Raw genomic sequence first — 19863 nt, forward strand, 5'->3', positions numbered from 1 at the left:
ATTGCCTGCAATGTCACGCAAATCCAACCCTGTCAGAAGCCCTGCCATCCTCTCTTACAGTTTTCCCAAGCCTTTCAGTCTAGCCATCATCCTTCAGGACCCTGCCAGATGTGCTGGCAAGCTCTGCAGGATGGCTCCTGGGACAAAGCCCATGTGGGATCCCCTGCTCAAGACCTATGAAGCAGTCAGAGGGCTTGAGTTGGTCCGGGAGTCCTGTAACCCTCAGGCTTGGTGGACGTGAGCATGAGATACCCTATGTGCATATGGTAGGGAACAAAACCAGAGGGACCCTTCCTAGGGGCAGACAAGCAGTGCCCACCTTTGGTGTTCCAGGGCAGGTTCACATTGATCATGGGAAAGGATGCTTCTCCTTTCAGGCAGATATTCTCTGGGTCCAGGTCACCCACTTTAAGCTGGAAAGTCCTGCTGAAGGCTCCTGGTACTCCTGGCATGTAAGAGAATTTCAGCACTTGCTTCTCACCAGGTGCAACGGAGCCCTGCAGGGATGGGAGAGGAGGGAGGGAATGCATCAGAGTGTTTGATGGGGGGATGGCTCAGGGGACAGACAGGCTGAGAGGACAGGTCTTCATCTAGAAGAAACCATCAGACCACATCACTTTTGTGATAAATGAATAACAGTCTTGGCTTTGGCAATTGTTAAAGTAAATACTATATTTCATAATGTTGACTTTTGTAAAAGAAGTTTTGCTAAAGTTTAGAGTTCTTTTAACGTGAATGTTATGTTGCATTGTGACACCAATGTTGGTGAAGAGTTGATGCAACATTAACATTTAACCAGTGGAGGAATGGAAACCTGTTGAATGTGCTGTAGAGTGACAAATGACCAGGACTAGGACAACTGCACGTGCTCCAAAAAGGTGGAACGGAGGAGGAACTATGTTAAAATATTTCAATACATATAACCATTTGTAAATATGTATGAGGCTGTTGCAATACCCAGGGTATATAAGGGGTCTTGATGTGTGGTGTGGTGTGCCTCTGGCTGCAGCTAAGCACCCAAGTCAAGCACCCAGTGCTGTGACTTGATTTATTGACTTTGTCCCCTGTTGTCTCTTACTTAATTTTCTTTAAATTTTAACTGAGGCATGGGCTTCGCTTCTCACACCTTCTACATCCCTTGTGCCCATAAGGTCGAGCCTCCAGCCGCAGGGTGCAGTGTGTTTTCCCAAGGGCTCATAAGGCTGCAGCCTCAGCACAGCCTGATATAAACACAGCTCTGCTGCCAATGGGGTTTGCCCTCTGCCAGCAAGAGCCCACCTCAACAAAAAAAAAAAAAACAAACCAAAAAAAACAAACCAAAAAAAAAAGGCTCTTTTGCTGCTGCTGTGGAAGAGAAATCCCTGCACTCAGCAGGGCCAGCAGCTCCTCTCATCCCTTGTAGGAGACAGGCATGAAGAAATGGGAACGCCATCGGCTTCCTCCTCCCGCTGCAAGGAGGGACAAAGGCAGGAGCGCTACTTCGGCTGGGAGACATCCAGGCAGGACTGAGAAGCTTGGACAGTGGTGGGATGCTGCTAATTTTTCTCCTTGCTCTTCCAGCCCTGCTGCTCCCTAGCTCCCTCACTGCCCCACAAAGCCGCTGCACAGCAGCAGAGCTGCAGGAGGCAGGGAGCAGCAAGCCTAGGAAGGGATATGGAAGTGCTGCTTAGCGCTGGCAGCAGGGAGGCAGGGCCAAGGGCTATGTCCTGTGTGATCGCACAGCCTGGCTAAGGTGACCCTCAGCAACGCTCCAGTGCCAGCACAGCCTGAGATCTCAGCTGTCAGAGTCCCAGAGTGACTGTGAGGAACCAGTTAAATTTTAATTTATGCCTCAATATATGTTAAGAAGACACTTTCTGATACGGGGTGAAAAATTACTATGGGGGCTGTACCCTAACCCTTAACACCCTCCACGAGGAAAAGAAGTTGCGAGGAGAAAATGCATGCAGGCTCCACCTCTGGGGGGCTGCGAGCAGACTCCAAAGCCCAGGAGAATTTTGCCTGTCTGACCAATAGTCTTCCTAAAAGGGCTGAATTACAGGAAGAATCTTCCCATATGAAAGCAGTCAACGCTGCCAGTTTTTCCCTGCCGTTTTTGGCTTTTTGTTGGGCTGGGAACAGCTGGAGGGTCCGGCTCCCGGCAGAGCCACTCCCCGCTCGCCGCGGCACCCTGGTGCTCGGCTGTTTGCCCGCGGGCCAGCCGCGCCTGCTGCCGGCTGCGGGTGGTGGCCAGCACTGCGGCAGGCGTGCCCGCTCGGGGCGGCTGGCCGCACACAGCTCCATCTGCCGAGCGGCACACGGACAGAGCGCCCCAGGGTTACAGCAGCACCGCTCTGTGCCTGCCAACTGTTACTTTGCGTTTCTCACTTTCTCTCTCCGCTGTTTTATCCCCTTCTGGTTGGGACCGCACACTTTCTTCATGAAAAAACAGTTTTCAGATATAATACTTGTTTTGTTTACACTTTGTTTTCATCTGAGAAATCTAGCAAGTAGAATTGTTCTCTGTTGCCCTTACAGCAGCACAAGACAATAACTGTGAAAGGCGACCAGCCTGCTACTGGCACTGTACCACTTCAGCTCTGGAGAGGCAGAAGCAGGCAGGGAGAAACGCCCCTCCAGGCTGGGGTGAGAAGTGCCTCCCTCCCAGAGGCCTTTGCAGGCACATGTTAATATCTTGAGTTCTCTTGGTTTGTACAGTTGTTCCACCCCTGTTCACCTTGGATGCACCCTTTCTGGAAAGTTCTTCCTTTCCTTGATGCCCCTTGGCTATAGTTTGCCCTATTGCTCCAGCCCTGTTACCCTATTGGTTCCCCTGGTTGGCTGCCCCTCCTCTGCACCGCTTTTCCCTGTCCCTATAGGACCTTGATCCTCAGGACTCGCCTCTTTCGTCCCATATTTAACCCTGTGCCCTCAACCCAGTTTTGTCTTTGTCCCTGGATTCCCTTCCAGACCCAATAAACCTTCCCTCAGATTTCCATACAAAGACCTGCCCTTCGCCTGTTTTGTCAGCCACTTCTTGTTTTTAGCAAGTGTGCTCGGGGCTCCAAAAGCACAGCTCGTTCTCAGAGGAACCCAGTGAAGCGCATCACTTGAGGTGACCAACAGATTTGTGCCTCCTCCCACTGGTGTGTGCCCTGTGACAGCAGAGCCACCCACCAGCCAAGGCCATGAGGGAGTCTGTCAGGAGAGCACTTGCTTCTCTGCCCCCAGCAGAAACAGCAGAAATTACTTACAGCCCTCTATCTCTAACAGCTGGGTTTGGGATTTTCCCCTCTGATTTTTTTCCCCCTTCCCCCCTTCTTTTTTCCCTTTAACACTCTCCTGGGCCACTTGACACAGGACTGGGGTCGGTCACTTGTGGTACTTACAGTGGGGGGGATGACCAGAAACACGCCAGGCAGATGTTGCTCTGCAGTGCTAGGATTTAGCACCCAGTTGAATTTAATCTTGCCAGTGTTTGCCAGGGTGACTGTGCTGTGACGAATTTCATTAAATATCTGGAGAGAAGGCATAGGAGTGGGAAGTTACAGACCCAGGCCTGCTGCTGGGAATCTCCTTCCTCTCTCCTGGGGCTGAAAGCAGACACATAATGGGAGCAGGGACCACGGAGGAGATACAGGCACGGGGGGACCTAAGGAACCCCCAGGCACAGGGCACCTGCACAGGAGCAGGGAGCTCTGGCAGCACACAGAGGTGTGGTAAACAACCATGTGAGGGCCAGTAATAAAGGAACCAGGGGACCCAGGCCCTCTGCACTGTGAGGGTTCACCAACAGCCAGGAGAAACAGAAACAGCACTGAGGCAATGCAGAAGGCACCTGTATGCAAGTATTGGCAAGCAAAATACATGCAACAAGGGAGTCACACAGGGCAAAACAGACAGGGCCAGCAGCTGGAAATATCTGTGTGCTTTCAACTGAAAAAGAGTGAATGTGGGGATTATTCTGGGACAGACTCTCCAACTATAGTGACTGGAAGCCAAACTTATTCACTTGGATATTGTGTGGATTAAGTAAGAGCTTTAGACAAGAGCATGTCCGTGGGAAGATCAGGCTTTAGGAGTGGATCAGCAAATGGATGTCTCAGGGACATGCCCCTCTGAGCATCCCCCCTGGGGCCCTGCCTGCCCCAGGAAGCAGTGTTAGGTACCCTGAAAAAGAGGCATTCCCAGCATTTTGGAGAGGGTTAGAGATGGCCATTTAAAACCAGCTTGGATGCCAGATGTGTCCCTCAAAGGTTGCAATTCCAAGCTCCAGAGCCAACAAAGGGGCTGGGAAGGGGAAGGAGCCCTGGACTGAGGTGGGCAGGAACCCATCAGCTGTGGTTCAAAGGCAAGGAGCTGTGCCAGGGCACACGTGTGGTACCTGAACGCCGCAGTTGATCTCCTGGAGGCTCAGGGAGTAGCTGATGCGTGAGGCCTCCCCGGTCAGCTCCACCTCGTAGGTGGGGCCTCCCTCCACGTGGCACAGCGCCGTGACACTGGCGATGGTGTTGAGGTGGCCAAAGAAGCTGAAGGAGACCTTCTGTTTCTCTCCCGGCTGCAGCTTACCCCAAAATGGCGAGATATCAAAAACCTGGTTGAGAAGAGATTGAGATGTTGAGTGTGGAAATGGATGCAGAAGAACAGCTGTGCCTCAGAGTAAAGTACAGTCAGAGCTGGAGGGGCGCTCCACAGGTGCTGCACAGCATCTTTGGGTAGCCCTATGACATGTCCTGCATGGCCACTCCAACAAACAGTTTCTTCAGCAGTGCTTTGTGATGGGTCTGGAGGGATGTGAAGTCCTTCTGTGGGCAATGCTGCAGGCCACCAATGGGATTGGGAGCTACAGGCCTGCTTGCCATACCGAAAATGTGGAAGTGAGACAGATTCCCTCTTACCTTCTCCACTTCAAGGGGAGTATGAGGTACGTCCATGGATAACTTGAATTCCTTCAACTCCTGTGCGCAATGGAGTATTTCAGGAGTATATGGCAGCACCTGAAAAAACAAGCCATTTTCCATGCTAGGAGGAAGAGACAGCTACTTTGCAAAGTCTCAGTTTATAAGACAGCTTCAGGGCCACCACTGCAATACCAGCTCTCGGGTAAAAGCAGTGGTCTGGAAACAGGTGGTCTTGGCTGGGTTGGGAAGAGGGTACATGGAGATCAGCACTCATCACAGCTTGCTCTGGGAAGGAAGCTGGAGGTCTTATCATCATGATGCAGATAAAAGCCTCATCTTACCTTTGTGAAGAAAACATGGCCACAAAGTCCCACACTCCGCACAGGTCTGTAGGATCTCAGCAGGCTTCTCCTATTTCTCCCTCCCACACACCCCATGTCCAGCCACTGGCCCTGCTGCCCAGCGCACTCTCGGGGCACAGGACAGCAGGTCAGCAAAAAGTTCACTTACTGCAACACAAGCAGTAAGTGAACAAGAAAATTTACCTCTGCTCCTAAAGATTGGCGAAGATCCTGCTCTTCTTTCAGGGGTGAGGCTGTCTCCTTCATCTTTGTCATCTTGAAGCGTCTCCATGGAGATGACAAAGGCAAACAGGTTCTCTTCACCCTTGGTGGCTGGGGTTTGAACTTAGGTGGGTAACACTCATGTCTGGAAAATAACATAACTATGAACAGGGACCAGCCATGGGAGGAAGGGACACCTGCAGGAGTAGCTCCTGGTCAGGATGCAGCTGCTGGGTGGGTGCTGGTGTGTTGAACTGAGAAATGGTTTGATCCAGCCCTTCTCAATCCAGGCTGGAGCAGCTCTGTTCTAAAGACAGCCCAGGGATGATACTGGTAGCAGTGGTGCAGGCAGCTGCAACTGCTTGCATTGAGGAACTACAGAGGGTGGGGATTAAAACCTTGTGGGGATGCAAAAAGCACAGTGGGAGAGGAAGAGACAGAGAAAGCAAGCAAAAATGTGAGATCTGAGGCACCAAGGGGCACACCTGGCCAGTGATGAGCCAGCACAGCCCCCCAGTGCCCAATGTCAGAAACTCTGCAGCTCTACCAGGTATTTATCAGGGATGTTTCCCTGACACTCTTGGGGGGGTTGGATGATATTTTCCAACACTCCCAGGTGACTCAGGTCACATTCCCCATTTTAAATTGAAGCAGGTGCTCAGGGTAACTCTGCTTGTGTTTCTAATGCCACGTCAGAGACACAGTTGAGCCATGCCTGCCTGTCACCCTGCCGAGCTGCAAGTCCTCCCCACACAGTCAAACACAACCTGGATGTTCCATTCCCAGACAGGCATTCAGTGCCTATAATGACCTGCTCCCCAAAGAATCCCTGTCTTTAGCTTTGTAGCTTGTTATCTAAGGCTGGGTTTCATTTCTGGATGAGGGGCTCTCTCATCATAACCCCCAAGAGATCTCTAATAATCTGTTCTACTGTCTTTAGTTTTAATGAATTGTTTGAGGCAACTTCTCAGGACCACGGTGCCCAGAAAATTATATTTTTCACTCTAAAGTAGAAAAAATATATTTTAATTTTAATATAATTATATTATATTATATGAAGTGAAAATTTATATTTTTCACTCTGGGAAGCAGGGATAGGAGATGATGTGATGAACAAGTCCTGCTGCCAAGCAGTACAGAACCCATAAGGGACATGTTGCAGTGGGGAAAAGTCAAAATGAGTAGCAAGTGTCACAAAAAAAGGGAATGAAGAATCCAAGGTGTCCACTGAAAGCTGACCCGTGGGAAAGAAATCATCCTAGCACTAAAGAAATTGTCTCAGAAAAGAAGGAAAGGGAAGGTAACAAGATGTTCAGCATCAGCTCAGTAGTTCTTTCTCTGGTGTTGGGACTTTCTGGGCATCCTCCAGCACAATGCAAGGGAGGAAGGCAAGGAGCAGAGAGCAGCTCCTGCAGAGAGGACCCATCCCAAACCAGGGGGGGCCAAAAGGGCCTCCAGCTGCACTGTGGACCTGGGACTAGGAGCCCTTCATCAAGGTAGACATTGCCTCAGGCCACAGAGATATGAGAAAGCAGCTTTCACTGCAGTTTCCTTCCCAGGGGAAACCACTATGGGGGCTATGCAGCACCAAACTGGTGGAAAACCCATTCCCTGAAAATCCAGCTTGACTACAGCTGGTCAGTGCTAGTTGCACCAGGGAAAGTCAGAAGAGTCTGTCAGATCCTAGGCAAACAGCCTTGCTTTTGCCAAAGTACAACAGGACACCAGAAACAAGAGCTTCAAGGAGAGGGCAAAGGTGCACATACCTCAGCCTGTTCACCTGGCTGTCTGAATGGAATGACCAGTGGTACTGGACAGGCAGTGGGCTGCAGTTGGTTATCTCCAGAGAACGCACTTCTTCAGTGCCAGCTGGGATGCAGCCAAACTCCAGAATGCTGGGCTGGATTTGGAGATTGGGGAAGTGGACTTCTCCTTGAAGGGTGATACACTCCACATAAGGATGGCCGTTGACCATGTTTATCTTCAGAACCTTCTCTTCCTTCCAGCTATGAAAATCCAGTTTATAAGATGGGTCAAATGCAATGTAGAGATGACAGGTCTGTCCTACATCCACTGTCACAGGCTGCAAGGAGATGAACAGTAATTAATCACCCGTGTGATGACGTCCCAAGGTCTCACAGCTGAAACAGTAAATGCTTGAAGTGTGATTCCCAGCATGGGCTTCTTGGTTCATCGTGCATTTCTTTTACAGCAACACTGTGACTGCAGCCACAGCAGTCTAGTCCAGGATTCCCTCAAGCCCATGTTTCTGTGCTCAGCAGCAAGACAAGGGGGTGGCTGCTGGAGAGCTGGGATGCTTTCCAGGAGACACCTTTACTGCATGGCTGGCCCAGACCTAGTTGCCTGCTCCTTCTCCTTGTGCCTTAAAGCCAGGATGGACCTTCTCAATTCAGATAAGATTTTGATTCCTTCAGCAGCTCTGCTGATGCAGCTCAGGCCAATCCACTGCTGACACTACAGAATAAACTTCTTGACTCAAGGCTCTCCCAACAGAAAGGCACCACCACATCCCTCCTCTTCAGACCCCACTGGAGGAGTCCAGGGCTGCTCACCTGGCCATCCGGGAGGGGCTGCTGGTCCGCATCGCAGAGCAGAAACGGCTGCTCCAAGTCCAGCATAAGGTCGAGTGGCAACAAGCAGGTGTTCTTTAAAGCCAAAGGCTTGTACTGCAGAGTCAGGACATCATCACTGGGTTTCTATGGAAACAGGAGACAAGGAAAAACAGCCTCAACTAGCCACAGACCTCTTTCTGCTTCTGTTGCATCTCACATTTTTCAGCCCCAGAAGTGCATACATCTCTACCCTTTCTATTTGTGTCTACCCTTCCAGGAGATTTTTCTTTATAGCAGATGCTTTTCATGTTTAGAAATCACAGCATCCTCTGGGGGACAGGGAAACATTCCCAAGTGCAGATGAGGGAATAGGCCCCTCAGAGGAGGTGGCTGCTTGAACAAGATCCAAAGCAGAAAGTGAATCCAGACCATTTGTGTCCAGTTTTGTCTCTCTGTTGGGCAGATCAGCAGTAGATGATCATCACTCATATACAGACATTTCTTACAACCTTAATGGCTCTAGCAGCCTCATCAAAGCAGTTCATCTACAACATGTGTCCTGCAGCCCCTGCTACAGGGACACAGTATCTGGTCTCAAAGCTATGAGCAGCCTAGGCTCCTCCTTCCTCTCTATCCATAGTGATGGGCTTCCTGCACGGTTTACAGAAACCAGAGAGTTTGGGAAACTAGTTCTGCATGTACTGATATCAGGCAGGTGCTGTGCCATAGTATGCCATCAGTCTGTGTGTGTGGCATCAAGCAGAAGCCAGGCAGAATCAGGGAGAGCTGAAAAGCTTCTAGTTACACCTGAACTGCCTGTTCCAGGGATTCTGTACTTCAGTGGAAGCCTAGGAATCAGACGAGAGGCCTGAAACTACAAAAAACAGATCACAAAACATCTTCTCTTTTTCAGACAACTTGCAGGAGAGGGAAAGATGATGCTGGAGTGGGATCCAAAGACTAAAGGGCACCTGCTCTGCCTCAGTGTTATCATTGCTGCAACTGCAGGATGTCTGGAGGTCCTTTGAAGCAGGTGTGGCTTAGGGAAATGAACAGAGCTATACCATATGTATATCATAAAGCATCCATGCCAACAGCAGAGAAGGCAAAGAGACACAGGAGATGATGGGTTTTTCCTTGTCAGCCTGAGGAATTCACAGGAATCTCCATTTTTCCCAGCCTCCCTACAGCATCGGGGTACAGACATCCCTGTGCCTTGGAGGATCCTGAAATATCTCCCTTTGCAGTGAGCAGAGAGACTGGCATTTCTCTGGAAGTGGCCATGATCCCCCTTGGCAGTGCAGCTGTAACTGCAATTTTACATTGGGGAAATTAAATACCAGTCTCATCTCTAAAAGCATCTTCACTCACTTCACAAAGTGCCTCAGTAAAGAGGGGCTTTAACACAAGCACACACCCCCCCCCCCCCTCAGCCATGCTGTTAAATGCCAGGATGCAATCCAGAAACTTACCTTCTCCACCCGGAAAGAGAATTGTCTCGCTGATACTTTTATAGAGGGATCAATAAACTTGCAGGTAATGGTTGTTTCTATTATCTTCTCTGTCATGCTGGCTACCTCTATGTCAGCTTTACACATCACGTAATCCTGCACCTCCTGCATGCAAAGGTCTCTTGTCACTGCTGGGTGGTGGCAGAGCATCCAGCAAATGCCCTGTGTTGGCTCAGCACCCACCACCCACCACAGGCCCTATTGTTGCCTTAAGACTTATGGCAAATGTCCCCTTTTCTTCCTGTGATGCAGCTTCTTTATTCTGCACTAAATCTTCTGTAACACTGCACCCCAATATCAAGGGACTGTGGAACAAGCCCAGGGGAGGGGATCTGATGGCTCCCCAGGCTCAGCTCTTGGTGGGGACCTCACCTGCTCGATGGGGGAGAAGCCTCGCAGCACCATGTCCACAGACTCGCCCGGCTGCAGCTCCATCGACAGTGGCTCCAGCCCAAACACGGGGCTGGTGCCTTTGGGGCTCTGGCAATCATCTTCAGTCTCGGGGCTACGGAGGGCTGAGATGCTCTTGCCCTTCTTCTTAGGTGGGCTGTGACATTCCACACTCCAAAAGAGCCGATGGAAATGGCGGCCCTGGTTTGTTAATTTGAACCGACGAGTACAGGGAAGTAAGCTAGAATAGAAGCCAGGATGGAAAACAGTATGTAAGTAGCTATTTCCTTGGTCATCAGATTGCTCCTAATGACCAATCTGAGGGGTTAATAGCTTGGAGACTGTCTTCATTTCCAACTCTTAGTGTGGATTAGAAATAGTGTCTGATAAGCTGCCCTTCTGAAGTCATTATTGCAAAGAGAAATATGTTTATAATGGTAATGTAGCATTTTCCAGGCGAGGCTAACAGGACCTGGTGTTTTCCTTCAAAATGTTTGTTCTGGGGTCATTCATACTGTGACTGCATTTTGTATTAATCTACACCCAAAACTGTTACTGAATCTTTGAGATCCTGCACTTGGGGACCTTTTGTGTGTGGGGGTACGATTGCAGGCATTTTTAAAAGCCAGCTCAGAGGCACTTTCTGGATGATCCCAGCAAGCTGGTAAAAATCATCTGCCTGCTCCAGGACAGGAAACCAGGGGAGCAGGACCTCTCCTGTTCGCAGCAGCTTTGGTTTTGCTCTGATAGTCATTTGTAGGAATTTTTGCACTGGCATCCATTTCGCAATTAGAAGCTGTTTTAAAGTGAACTTTGCAAACTCTGCTGGCAGCGAAAAACCAAGCGAGGTCCTGGGCAGAGCAGGGCAGCAGCAGAGCCCACAAACAGCACGAGGAAGCAGCAGCAGCGGTGCTGTGGACCCCACACAAACCAGCAAGTTTCCATCTGCCTCTGGAACTGCTCTGAGAGCTCCTGCCCTCCTGCTGGGGGTTCTCACCCTCTTTCTTGTCTCTTTGTTCCCAGGGTCCCTGCTTGCCTGAGAGGCACCATTTTGGAAGGGAAGGCTGTGATGCCATCTTCCCTTGGTCCCTCAGCCACATGGAGGGACTGCCTCATCTGGGCACCATTTCAGAACCTTTTGTTCTGGGGAGCCTGTGAGAGCATTACTTGTTCAAGTCAGGACAATGTATGAGAACTAAAGACAATTCACTGGCCATTTAGCAACTGGTTTCCCTTTTAGTGGCTTTTGAGGGCATCTAACAACATTCAACTGGCCATCCCATGTTTCTAAAGGAATCTCTGCCTTCAGGGAAGGAGTCAGGGCTTTGAACACTGAAGAGGATCTTTCCTGAAGGACTACAGCAAAACTACTCCCTGTTGAGACAGGAGGTAAGGTGGGAGTGGAGAGATCTCCTACCTGAATTGGTATCCCAGGTTGAGCTCTGGGACAAATGGTTTGTCTATGACAATTGTGCTGCCAATGCCCATAGCCTGGACCAGAACGCTGAATGACAAGGTGTTGTGAATGAACACATAGATAGTGTTATCAAAAAACCCAGTGTCATCCAGGGTTGCTGTGACAGTCACAGGAAACTCGCCCCTAGCAGGGATCACTCCTTCTTTGGGTTCAAAACTGAAGTACCGGGATTTGAAACCCTGTAAGACAAGCATAATATGCATTTAGGATGGAAACCATACACCCTGGTTATTTGTGGGACATAAGAAAAGGAAAGACTAAAGGGGGAGAGGATAAAAATCATAAAGCCTTACTTTCTCTATATTTAAGCTACAGTATCAGGCAACAGCAGAATTTTTCAATCCATATTTCCCCCTCCTTTAACAGACTCACCTAGTTAACCCAGTTTTGGCCAACCCAAGGGATGCTTATCCTCAAGAGTGTGTTCTTTCCCTAGTCTTTCTCTGGAGTGTGCGCCAAGGAAAGCTGCTTTCTCTCTCCTGGCTTCCCACAAAGGCTCAAGGCCAGAGGAAGCCAGGACTGCTCAAATCCTACTCCAGAAACCACACAGCTGGAGGACACTGCTGAGAGCCTGAAGAATAGCTGTGCAAAGCCAGCTGAGCAAAACCCCCAAGTCTCCATTCTCCAGGGTCCATCAGTGCTTCTCAACAGCCCCTGAAGGACTGGGACCCCTGCTTCCCACCCATCATCAGCTGTACAGAGGTGCCCCAGTGCCCTCTGCCTTGGAAAAGTCACCTCTAAGTGGCACCTTGAAATAGCAGAGCAGGAAAGCAGGAAGCAGAAAAAAATCCTGCAGGACCTGCCCTCTGGGCATGGCTTGGTCTTCCCAAGCATCTCATCCTCTGGTTTCTCATGGACCTCCCTCTACAGATGGGGCATGAGAGCTGCAAGTGCCCCAGGCAGGGAGGAAAGGCCTTGCAGCAGCACAGCTGCACAGACACAGCTCTGCAGGTCCGGCCCTGGTACGAGCTTGTGAAACCCATCCTTGACACGCCAGGCCCACCCAGCCAAGGTGCATTGCTCCCTGCACAGGCTGAAAGCAGAATTTCATTGTGGAGCTAGAGAAAGCTGTCCTGGAAAAATCCCTCACTTTAAGGTTGTATTATCCCCAAACAGATGGAAAAGCAGCAAGAGGAAAGTTCATGCCTCTCCTCCTTGGCCCAGGAGGCTGAACCTGGACTCTCCCACATGGCCTGATGCTTTATCCACAGACTCAAACAAGTCCATAGTATCAGGTTTTAATCAGCTCCACAAGTTCAACACACCCAATGTGAAGAAGAACAAATCTCAAGCCCCTCACAGATCGCCCCCTCCAGCAGTCATTCCCCCCCAGTCCCAGCCCCAGCCTACAAGCCCTCCACTGGCTGCACCAGCCCTGCTCCCCCTGCCTGGGGAGTAGCCCCAGCTCCTTCTGCCCAATGCAACCTCCACATATTGAGGAGCTGCCTTTCTCTGCAGCTGGTCCCCAAAGAGGCTCTTCAACGGCACAGAGATCAGAGGCTGTGGGGGTACACAACCCCCACACATCTTTGTGTGGACAAGCAGTCTGAGAACAGACCTTGCACCCTGCTCTCCACTATTAACAGCAGCTTGGCACAAAGCAAGTCTAGATGGAACAGGGAAACCACAGGGAAATCCATGCTCTCTGGAGAGCAAAGGACCACAGGTTTCCCTTGATCTCAGACTCCAGAAATGTGACACAGACAGCTAAAGACCTTCAATAAAATTAAGGGAGAACTTGTCAACGCAACCCAGACTAATTTGTGCTCCAGCATCTCTGCCCCTGATTTCACTGAAGGGTGCCCCAGCTAAAACCTCCAGAACCAGGTTTCTCTTGCCTCGCTCAGATGGAATATTGGAGTATCTTGCCTCCTCTCACACAGGGCGATATGAAAAACGGGCATATAAAAACCAAGCAATGGCTGCTACTGACCAGTGGATTTCCCTGGAAAACAGCCCCACAGATACTTACCATCTGTATCCTGAAGTCTACAGGGATAAGACCATTGTTGAAGAGGGTAAGAATTTGTGAACTAGGCTGTAGCAGTGGGATCACACCAAACTCTATCAGCCCTGGACTCAGCTTGATGTCTGTCAGCTCTCCAATGCTCTGTAATACTATATGCTGTTTCAGGAAGCAGGCAAGAAAGATTTTTTTAAAAAAAGAAAAACAAAACAAACCGCAACAGGGCAACCTAAAAAAGCTTAAACAGCTCAACTCTGCTCAAGTTATTTCTTTAGGGACAGCTACCACTCTCCAGCTGAAATACTGGGCATTTGGGGAAAAAACAACAAAAACAAAACAAAAACAAAACAAACAAAACAAAACAAAAAAAACCCACACAAAACATGTTCACCTCCAAATTAAAATGGATTAAGGTAAGAGAAACTTTCAAATTACAAAATTATTGACCCAAAGGTAAAAGCTTTGCAAGAAATTTCTAGTTAAGACCAGGCAGAAAGTTAAACAACTGGTTATTCTGGTGGGGAGAAACCCTCCTCTTTAAGGTAAGCAGCCTGATAGTTGAAACAACTGTTTTGTCAAACTTAGGTTCCCGGGCACAGCCTGAACTGTCTGTCTTTCCTGACTGACTGATTTACATGCAGTGTCACAATGGCCCAGGTTCAGATGTTTGGTGCCATCCAGGGAATTTGGCATCATCATTTCCATATGTTTTAATATAAATTTAAATCCTTGCAACTACTCTTGAAATGCCAGCTTTCCTTTCTTTTAGAGAAAGCTCAAGGTTCCCAGAAGTCTTCTGACGTCCTCTTTTGTGATCAGAGAGTTGACATTTTAAAATAGATGTTTTCAAAGCTAATAGCATTTTAAAGATTAATTAAATGATTTTATCCTAGGTTCCAGCTTAGATGAGCTACTTTCTGTGTCAGACACTGAGATTACCACCTATAAGGCATGAGCTGTTTATGCCACCAATCCCTCCTGTCCTCCAAAGCAGCCTGTGCCTGGTTTCCCCAGAACAATCCCCATACCCTTTGCAGCCTGACAGGACAAGTTGCACAAAGGCACACATCTCCCCTTGCACTCACCCGTGGGTTTCTCTCATCCCCAAACACGCTGATAAGAACACTGGTGCGATGCTCGCCCAATGTTTGGACTTCGATTATAACTGGAATCTCTTCAATGCTGTGAGGCTGGACAATCCCACAGGGTTTGGGGCTGGAGTAGAACACAGGAGTGTCCTCCTTGCGTTTCTAGAAGGGACAGAATCAAATGCAACTTCAGAGGGATGTCTGAATAAACTTTAAACTCCTTAACATCCACCACAACGGCAACTTACACACATTTTTAAAAATCCCCAGGGCAAAGATAAAAGGCAGAAACAAGATGCAAGAATTGTAGGCTTAGCATCCTCAGGGGATTCTGTAAGGAGGCTGCCAACACAGGAGCTGGTGTCTGTGGGTACAGCAGCTTTTCACAACCCTCTAAGGTGTCCCACAAGAAAAGACCCTGAAGACTAAAACATAAACTGTTTCCTCAGGAGATTACACTGCATCCTAAAGTTTACATTCAGGTAGGATCCTGCTCTCAGCAGATCTTTAAGACTGAATAGAAACCAGCAAGGACTTATCCAAACCCTTTTCCCCTGGAATAATCTCCTCAGTAATATTTGCAAGGAGGTGCATGTGATGCCAAACCTGGGGAATAAGCCCGTAGCAGCCAGGAAGGTCGGTGTTATTCACAACGAGGAACTTCCTCTCGTAGGGCACCTTGAGGCGGCACTCATTGTACAGCAGGACGTGAGGGTACACTCGCAGCTCAGGAACGAGACATCTGGGCAATGAGATGACCCCAGGGGAATCAGAGATACTGAGATACTGAGAGGATGGAGAATGTTTACCCTCGAAGACTGGAGCATAACATGTTTGTCATTGTCAAATAGATAATTTAACAGCCCTACAGTGATAAATTGCCTTCAAAGTCTTCCCACTCAAACATGTCCTCTCAAGGAGGGACAAATCCTGAGAGGCAGCACCCAGAGACTGCCAAGTGCCCCAAGCAGAGCACAGCTGTCCCACAGCTGCCTCAGCCCCTCCTTTACCCAAGAAGGCTTGCAAGAACTCCTGTAACAGTTCCAGTGATCCGTGAGCTCTGGGGGAACCTTCCCAACAAGGAGCAGTGCTCACCAAGGCTCAAGGAACACACGACTCTAGTGTCTCAATAAAAATGACTCCCTTCTCTCCCTTGGCACTGTTGCCCTGCCTGAGAACTCAACAATTTGCCCTAACCTTGGAGGGCATGAGACACCACCTGTCCTGCAGAGTGGGTGATCACCCCTTCCCAGTTCCTACATCTCCCTCAGTTCTTCACCCCACGCCTCTACACTGACTGTCCCCTGTTGCACTTGCTTAAAAAAACTGCAGCCCAGGCACTGACTGGATGGCTCTGCCTGGGAGAGGGAACAGCACCAGGGAACTGCATCTCTCTTGTCATTAAACTGACGCCTGCGGCAGCATAGCAGAATGGAATGCAGCTGCAGCAAGAACAACTTTTGGTTTTAGTCTGAGAACATTAACGCTCAAAATGGGAAGCAGAGGGAAGGAGAAAAACTAGAGCTGACCGGCCACATCAAGGGCTTTTTTCCCCTCATAAGATCCTGCTCTCATCACTCTTGCTGTGAGCCACTTCCCCACGGTCACGTGCCCTCATTAACAGAACCAGGCCCTGACTCTCAGCAAGCTGCTTGGTGTGTCCCAAACCAGTGCAGGTTGGTTACAACCCAGCACGACTCCACCTCTTGCAGAAAGGAGGAAAGGAGGCCCTTGGGAAATTTGTTCCACCTCAAGCACCAAAAACCAGGCCAACAAATCACATCATTCCTGGTCCCTTTAGAAAAAGGCCCAGGACCATGCTGGGCTGTGAGCAGGGGTGCTTTTCAGCACAGGCTGCTTTCCAAGCACTGCTGTTCTCTCATCCGGCTGGGCAGAACATGAGGTCATTAAACAACACGTCTCCTTGGCAGCTCCAGCCAGAAAATCCAGGTCAAGGCAGCGTGCTGGGGGAGGCCAGGGAAGTGCTGGTACCTGGCCATGATGGTCACTGATGCCACTCCATTGCCAATACCCTCCAGGTCCACCAGCATTCTCCGGTAGAATTCCATCACGGTGTTGGAACACAGGGTCACCTGGTGGAAGAGAAGAACAGTAAATTCTTCCTTACAAAAGCTCATTACCCACATGTTATATCCTCCAGTTTTTGTTTCATGGTAAGGGAGGATTTTGCCTTAATTCTTCTGCTGGTCCATGTGTAGAACACAGTCTTCTGGAGTAACAAAAGCCTTCGGGCAATACCAGATTTGTTAAACATACCTTGCTATCAGGGCATAGGTCAGCTAAATCAAAACATTAGACAAAGTTCTACACACCACTGTCTTCAAATTAAGAGGCCAATTTGACTACAATGACATAAATGCAGAGGAAATCTGCTGACTTGAACAGACTGAGTTCAGCTTTACAGCAGGAAGCTGAGGGAAAAGTGTGGCCCAGCAGGTGCTGGGCAGTTCATGGCTGCAGAGTTTTTTGTCTCCACTGGAGATCCCTGCGGTGAACACAAATCATTCTGCTCCTCAGGAGAAGAGAAATGAAACCAAGAACAAAAGCAAACTGCTTTATACAATGACATTTCTCTAACAGCCACCTTGTGTCCTCATCCTTCCTCTGCCCACCTGCAATCAAAGAAATTGCTCTCAAAAACACAAGAACAGCATCACTACTTGACCATCGGGTATTTGATTTCAGCTTGTGATTTTGGAAGCGAAACAGGTCTCCTCGAGGAATATGCCGTGTCAGCCAGCTAACAGAGGCCTCACGCCAGTGCACATCTCTCCCTCACACGATGCTCAAAGCTGGCAGCAGAGCTAGAGCCCTCCCACTCTGCAGTGAACCTTCAGCCCCACCGGCTCCACTCTTCCCATACCTCGATATCCTGGTGTCCCTGGGGAAGGATGGTCCCTTGGCTGGGATTCATTGTAAACTCTCTTGGCTCCACATAAAAATGAATTCCGTGCTTCCAGGATGGGTCATTATGCTTGTGTATTTGATCAAAGCTGCTAACAGCAGGCTGAGTGCCATCGTCAGACATGCGGAGCTTGAACCTCAGGGACACTGGGGAGGGGTTAGTGAGGCGACAGGTCATGGTGTAGGGAAAGCCTAGGAAAGGGACACAAATATCCATTTAGGCAGCAATTACGTCACGACTCTTGGTGGGAATATCCTGGTAGAAGTGTGATTGGAGTTTAGCTCTTTATTATCTGAACTACAGCTCACTGAGAAGCTGCATGAGAAATGAATCATCACTTAGTTCCCTTTGACACTGATTCCAGAGTGCAGCCTTGAAAATGCCCACTCTTAGTCCCGCTGAACACTTCTGCAAGCTTCTCTCTTTCTGATGGGGAGGAGCTCCCTCACCTGCCCCAAACCAGCACCAGTTATTTCCCACTGGTGAGTGTGTACCCACACTGAGCATTTACTCTGAAAATTCAAGCTGTAAAATTCCCTGTTACGTCTGCCAACACTCCCACTGCTTTCAAGATACATAAACACTGAATTGTCATTGAGAAGAAGCTACAGTAAAAGAAAGTGAGGATGGAATCAGGAACTACAACATGATGCAAAGCACTCTAATGCAGGTTTTCTCTGCAGGATCCTTAAGGCATCTCTTGGTTTGGGCCAAACAGACTGAGCACATGACAGCTCAGAGCCCACTAAACTGCAGGCAAACCCAAGCCTTGCTTTGAGATTAGCAATTAGTAACCATTTCCCATCTCACCCAAAAAACCCGGACATCACACCCGTGTTGCTCACTGTGATTGCTGCCTGCAAGGGTTTACCCCACTTTAGCTGTGAGATTTCCTTTCCATGCTGGAAAGCCAGAGATACAGCCATGCATGGTGAGGATGTCCTGCAGAACCCAGGCACCGGCCACAACCTGCTCTGCAGTGGATATATGGTTTGGCTGGCCAGCTCTGTGTGGAGGAGACTTCTTCCTGGGCCTGCTCACCAAGAGTCATTTGAAAACAGATGGGGAGGAAAAGCCAACTGCAGGCACAGCCCAGGGCTTCTCCACGCTCATCGACAGTGATCAGTGCCAGCTCCAGCAGTGACTCCAGCAGGGAGGCAAGAGAGGCACAAAAAGGACAAACACAGATGTCAAAACCTCAAATGAGACTGAGGTCACCACATGCAGACAACAATCAGCAGTTAAAAAAACTCAAAGATACAACAGCTGCCTTCAGCTGAAGAAAACTTAGGAATGAAATGGGATTAAGCAGGACCAATCTCCTGTTACAGAACAGTATTTCTACCTGATGCCTTTCTTACTTCATTTATTCAAAAGGCAACTTAACAAGTGCCTCAGTGGTGATGCAGGGTGGGGAAGAAGCAGCTTGGGAAAGGCAATTGGTTTTCTCAGAAAGTTCATGAACTTCATTGTTGTGGGTTTAGGCTTTGTAGTGAATTTCCCTCTTGGTCTTGGAAGGGGGATGGGGGTTTGGGGGATTTTGGCTGTGGGGGGTTGGGTTTTTCTGTTCAGGGTTTTTTGGGAGTTATGGCATGATGCCATGGGCGGTTTTGAAGTGGGACCTGAGGTTTTGCAGGGAGCGGACCTGTCCTTCCTTCCACTCGGGGATGGGGAAGCTCAGCCGTGTGGTGCTGTGGGAGGTTGAGTGCTTGTCCCCAGCACTTCACTAGGCTGCAGCTCAGCACCATCATCAAACTCGCCTGCCTTCCCTGCTTCTGCCTGCTGCTGTTTGGCACTGCTGAGATCCCCTGCTGCTCGTGAGTTTGCAGAAGGAGTGATTTCCCTCCCTCCCTTCCTCCCTTCCCTGCCCTCCCTGCCGGTGCCAGCTGGGAGGGGATCACTGCCCTGCCAGAGCCCACAGCTCCTCCTGCCTGTGATCATAACCACACCAAAGGGCAAAAACAGTACTTTTTCCGGGTTGGAAACTTCAGTTATTGTCTTGTTCTATGTGTTGTCCTTATATATTCTAGTAAAGAACTGTTATTCCTTTTCCCATATTTTTGCCTGGAAGCCCTGGAATTTCAAAGGTATAATAATTTGGAGGGAGGGGGTCATCTTCCCATTCAGGAAGATTCCCACCTTCCTTGGCAGACATCTGTCTTTTAAACCAGGACAGGGATACCAAAAATACTGCCTTTCTATTCCTTGGTACTATTTGATCTCACAATGGCAAAATGCTACCTGAGGCACAAGCAGCCCTGGAGTTCATACACTGAAGAGGCTGCTGCAGTGGCAGAACGTGAGTGAAGGATGCCTTCACATTCAAGCGTTCCACTTTGGAATGCACAGATCCCTCATGCTGTGTCTAAGCCCAGGGAACACTCACCAAAGGAAATGTCACCGAAGTCGAGCTCATCGACGTTGAAGTGTACAGTCGGTTCACAGACATGTCCCCTGCGATGAGGAGGAAATGGCTTGGTTAAAGGCAA

At 49.3% G+C, this 19863-nt stretch overlaps 1 protein-coding gene across 1 annotated transcript in view; it reads right to left on the reverse strand.

Annotated features, from left to right (window-relative positions):
- The window catches only part of LOC134048165 (hydrocephalus-inducing protein homolog), an 82229-nt gene that overhangs the window by 38099 nt on the left and 24267 nt on the right, over positions 1-19863 (reverse strand). Inside the window, exons 13-31 of the mRNA XM_062499765.1 lie at positions 19761-19828; positions 17333-17565; positions 16441-16541; positions 15055-15190; positions 14446-14610; positions 13367-13519; positions 12820-12894; positions 11335-11573; positions 9900-10074; positions 9489-9632; positions 8017-8160; positions 7210-7526; positions 5775-5818; positions 5426-5566; positions 5222-5349; positions 4878-4937; positions 4364-4573; positions 3369-3497; positions 320-497 (exon numbers count right to left, since the gene is read on the reverse strand). Coding sequence (XP_062355749.1) covers positions 320-497; positions 3369-3497; positions 4364-4573; positions 4878-4937; positions 5222-5349; positions 5426-5566; positions 5775-5818; positions 7210-7526; positions 8017-8160; positions 9489-9632; positions 9900-10074; positions 11335-11573; positions 12820-12894; positions 13367-13519; positions 14446-14610; positions 15055-15190; positions 16441-16541; positions 17333-17565; positions 19761-19828 — 2840 coding nt within the window. The remainder of the gene's footprint in view (positions 1-319; positions 498-3368; positions 3498-4363; positions 4574-4877; positions 4938-5221; positions 5350-5425; positions 5567-5774; positions 5819-7209; positions 7527-8016; positions 8161-9488; positions 9633-9899; positions 10075-11334; positions 11574-12819; positions 12895-13366; positions 13520-14445; positions 14611-15054; positions 15191-16440; positions 16542-17332; positions 17566-19760; positions 19829-19863) is intronic.

Source organism: Cinclus cinclus, chromosome 11, assembly GCF_963662255.1.
Source record: "Cinclus cinclus chromosome 11, bCinCin1.1, whole genome shotgun sequence".
NCBI lineage: Eukaryota > Metazoa > Chordata > Aves > Passeriformes > Cinclidae > Cinclus > Cinclus cinclus.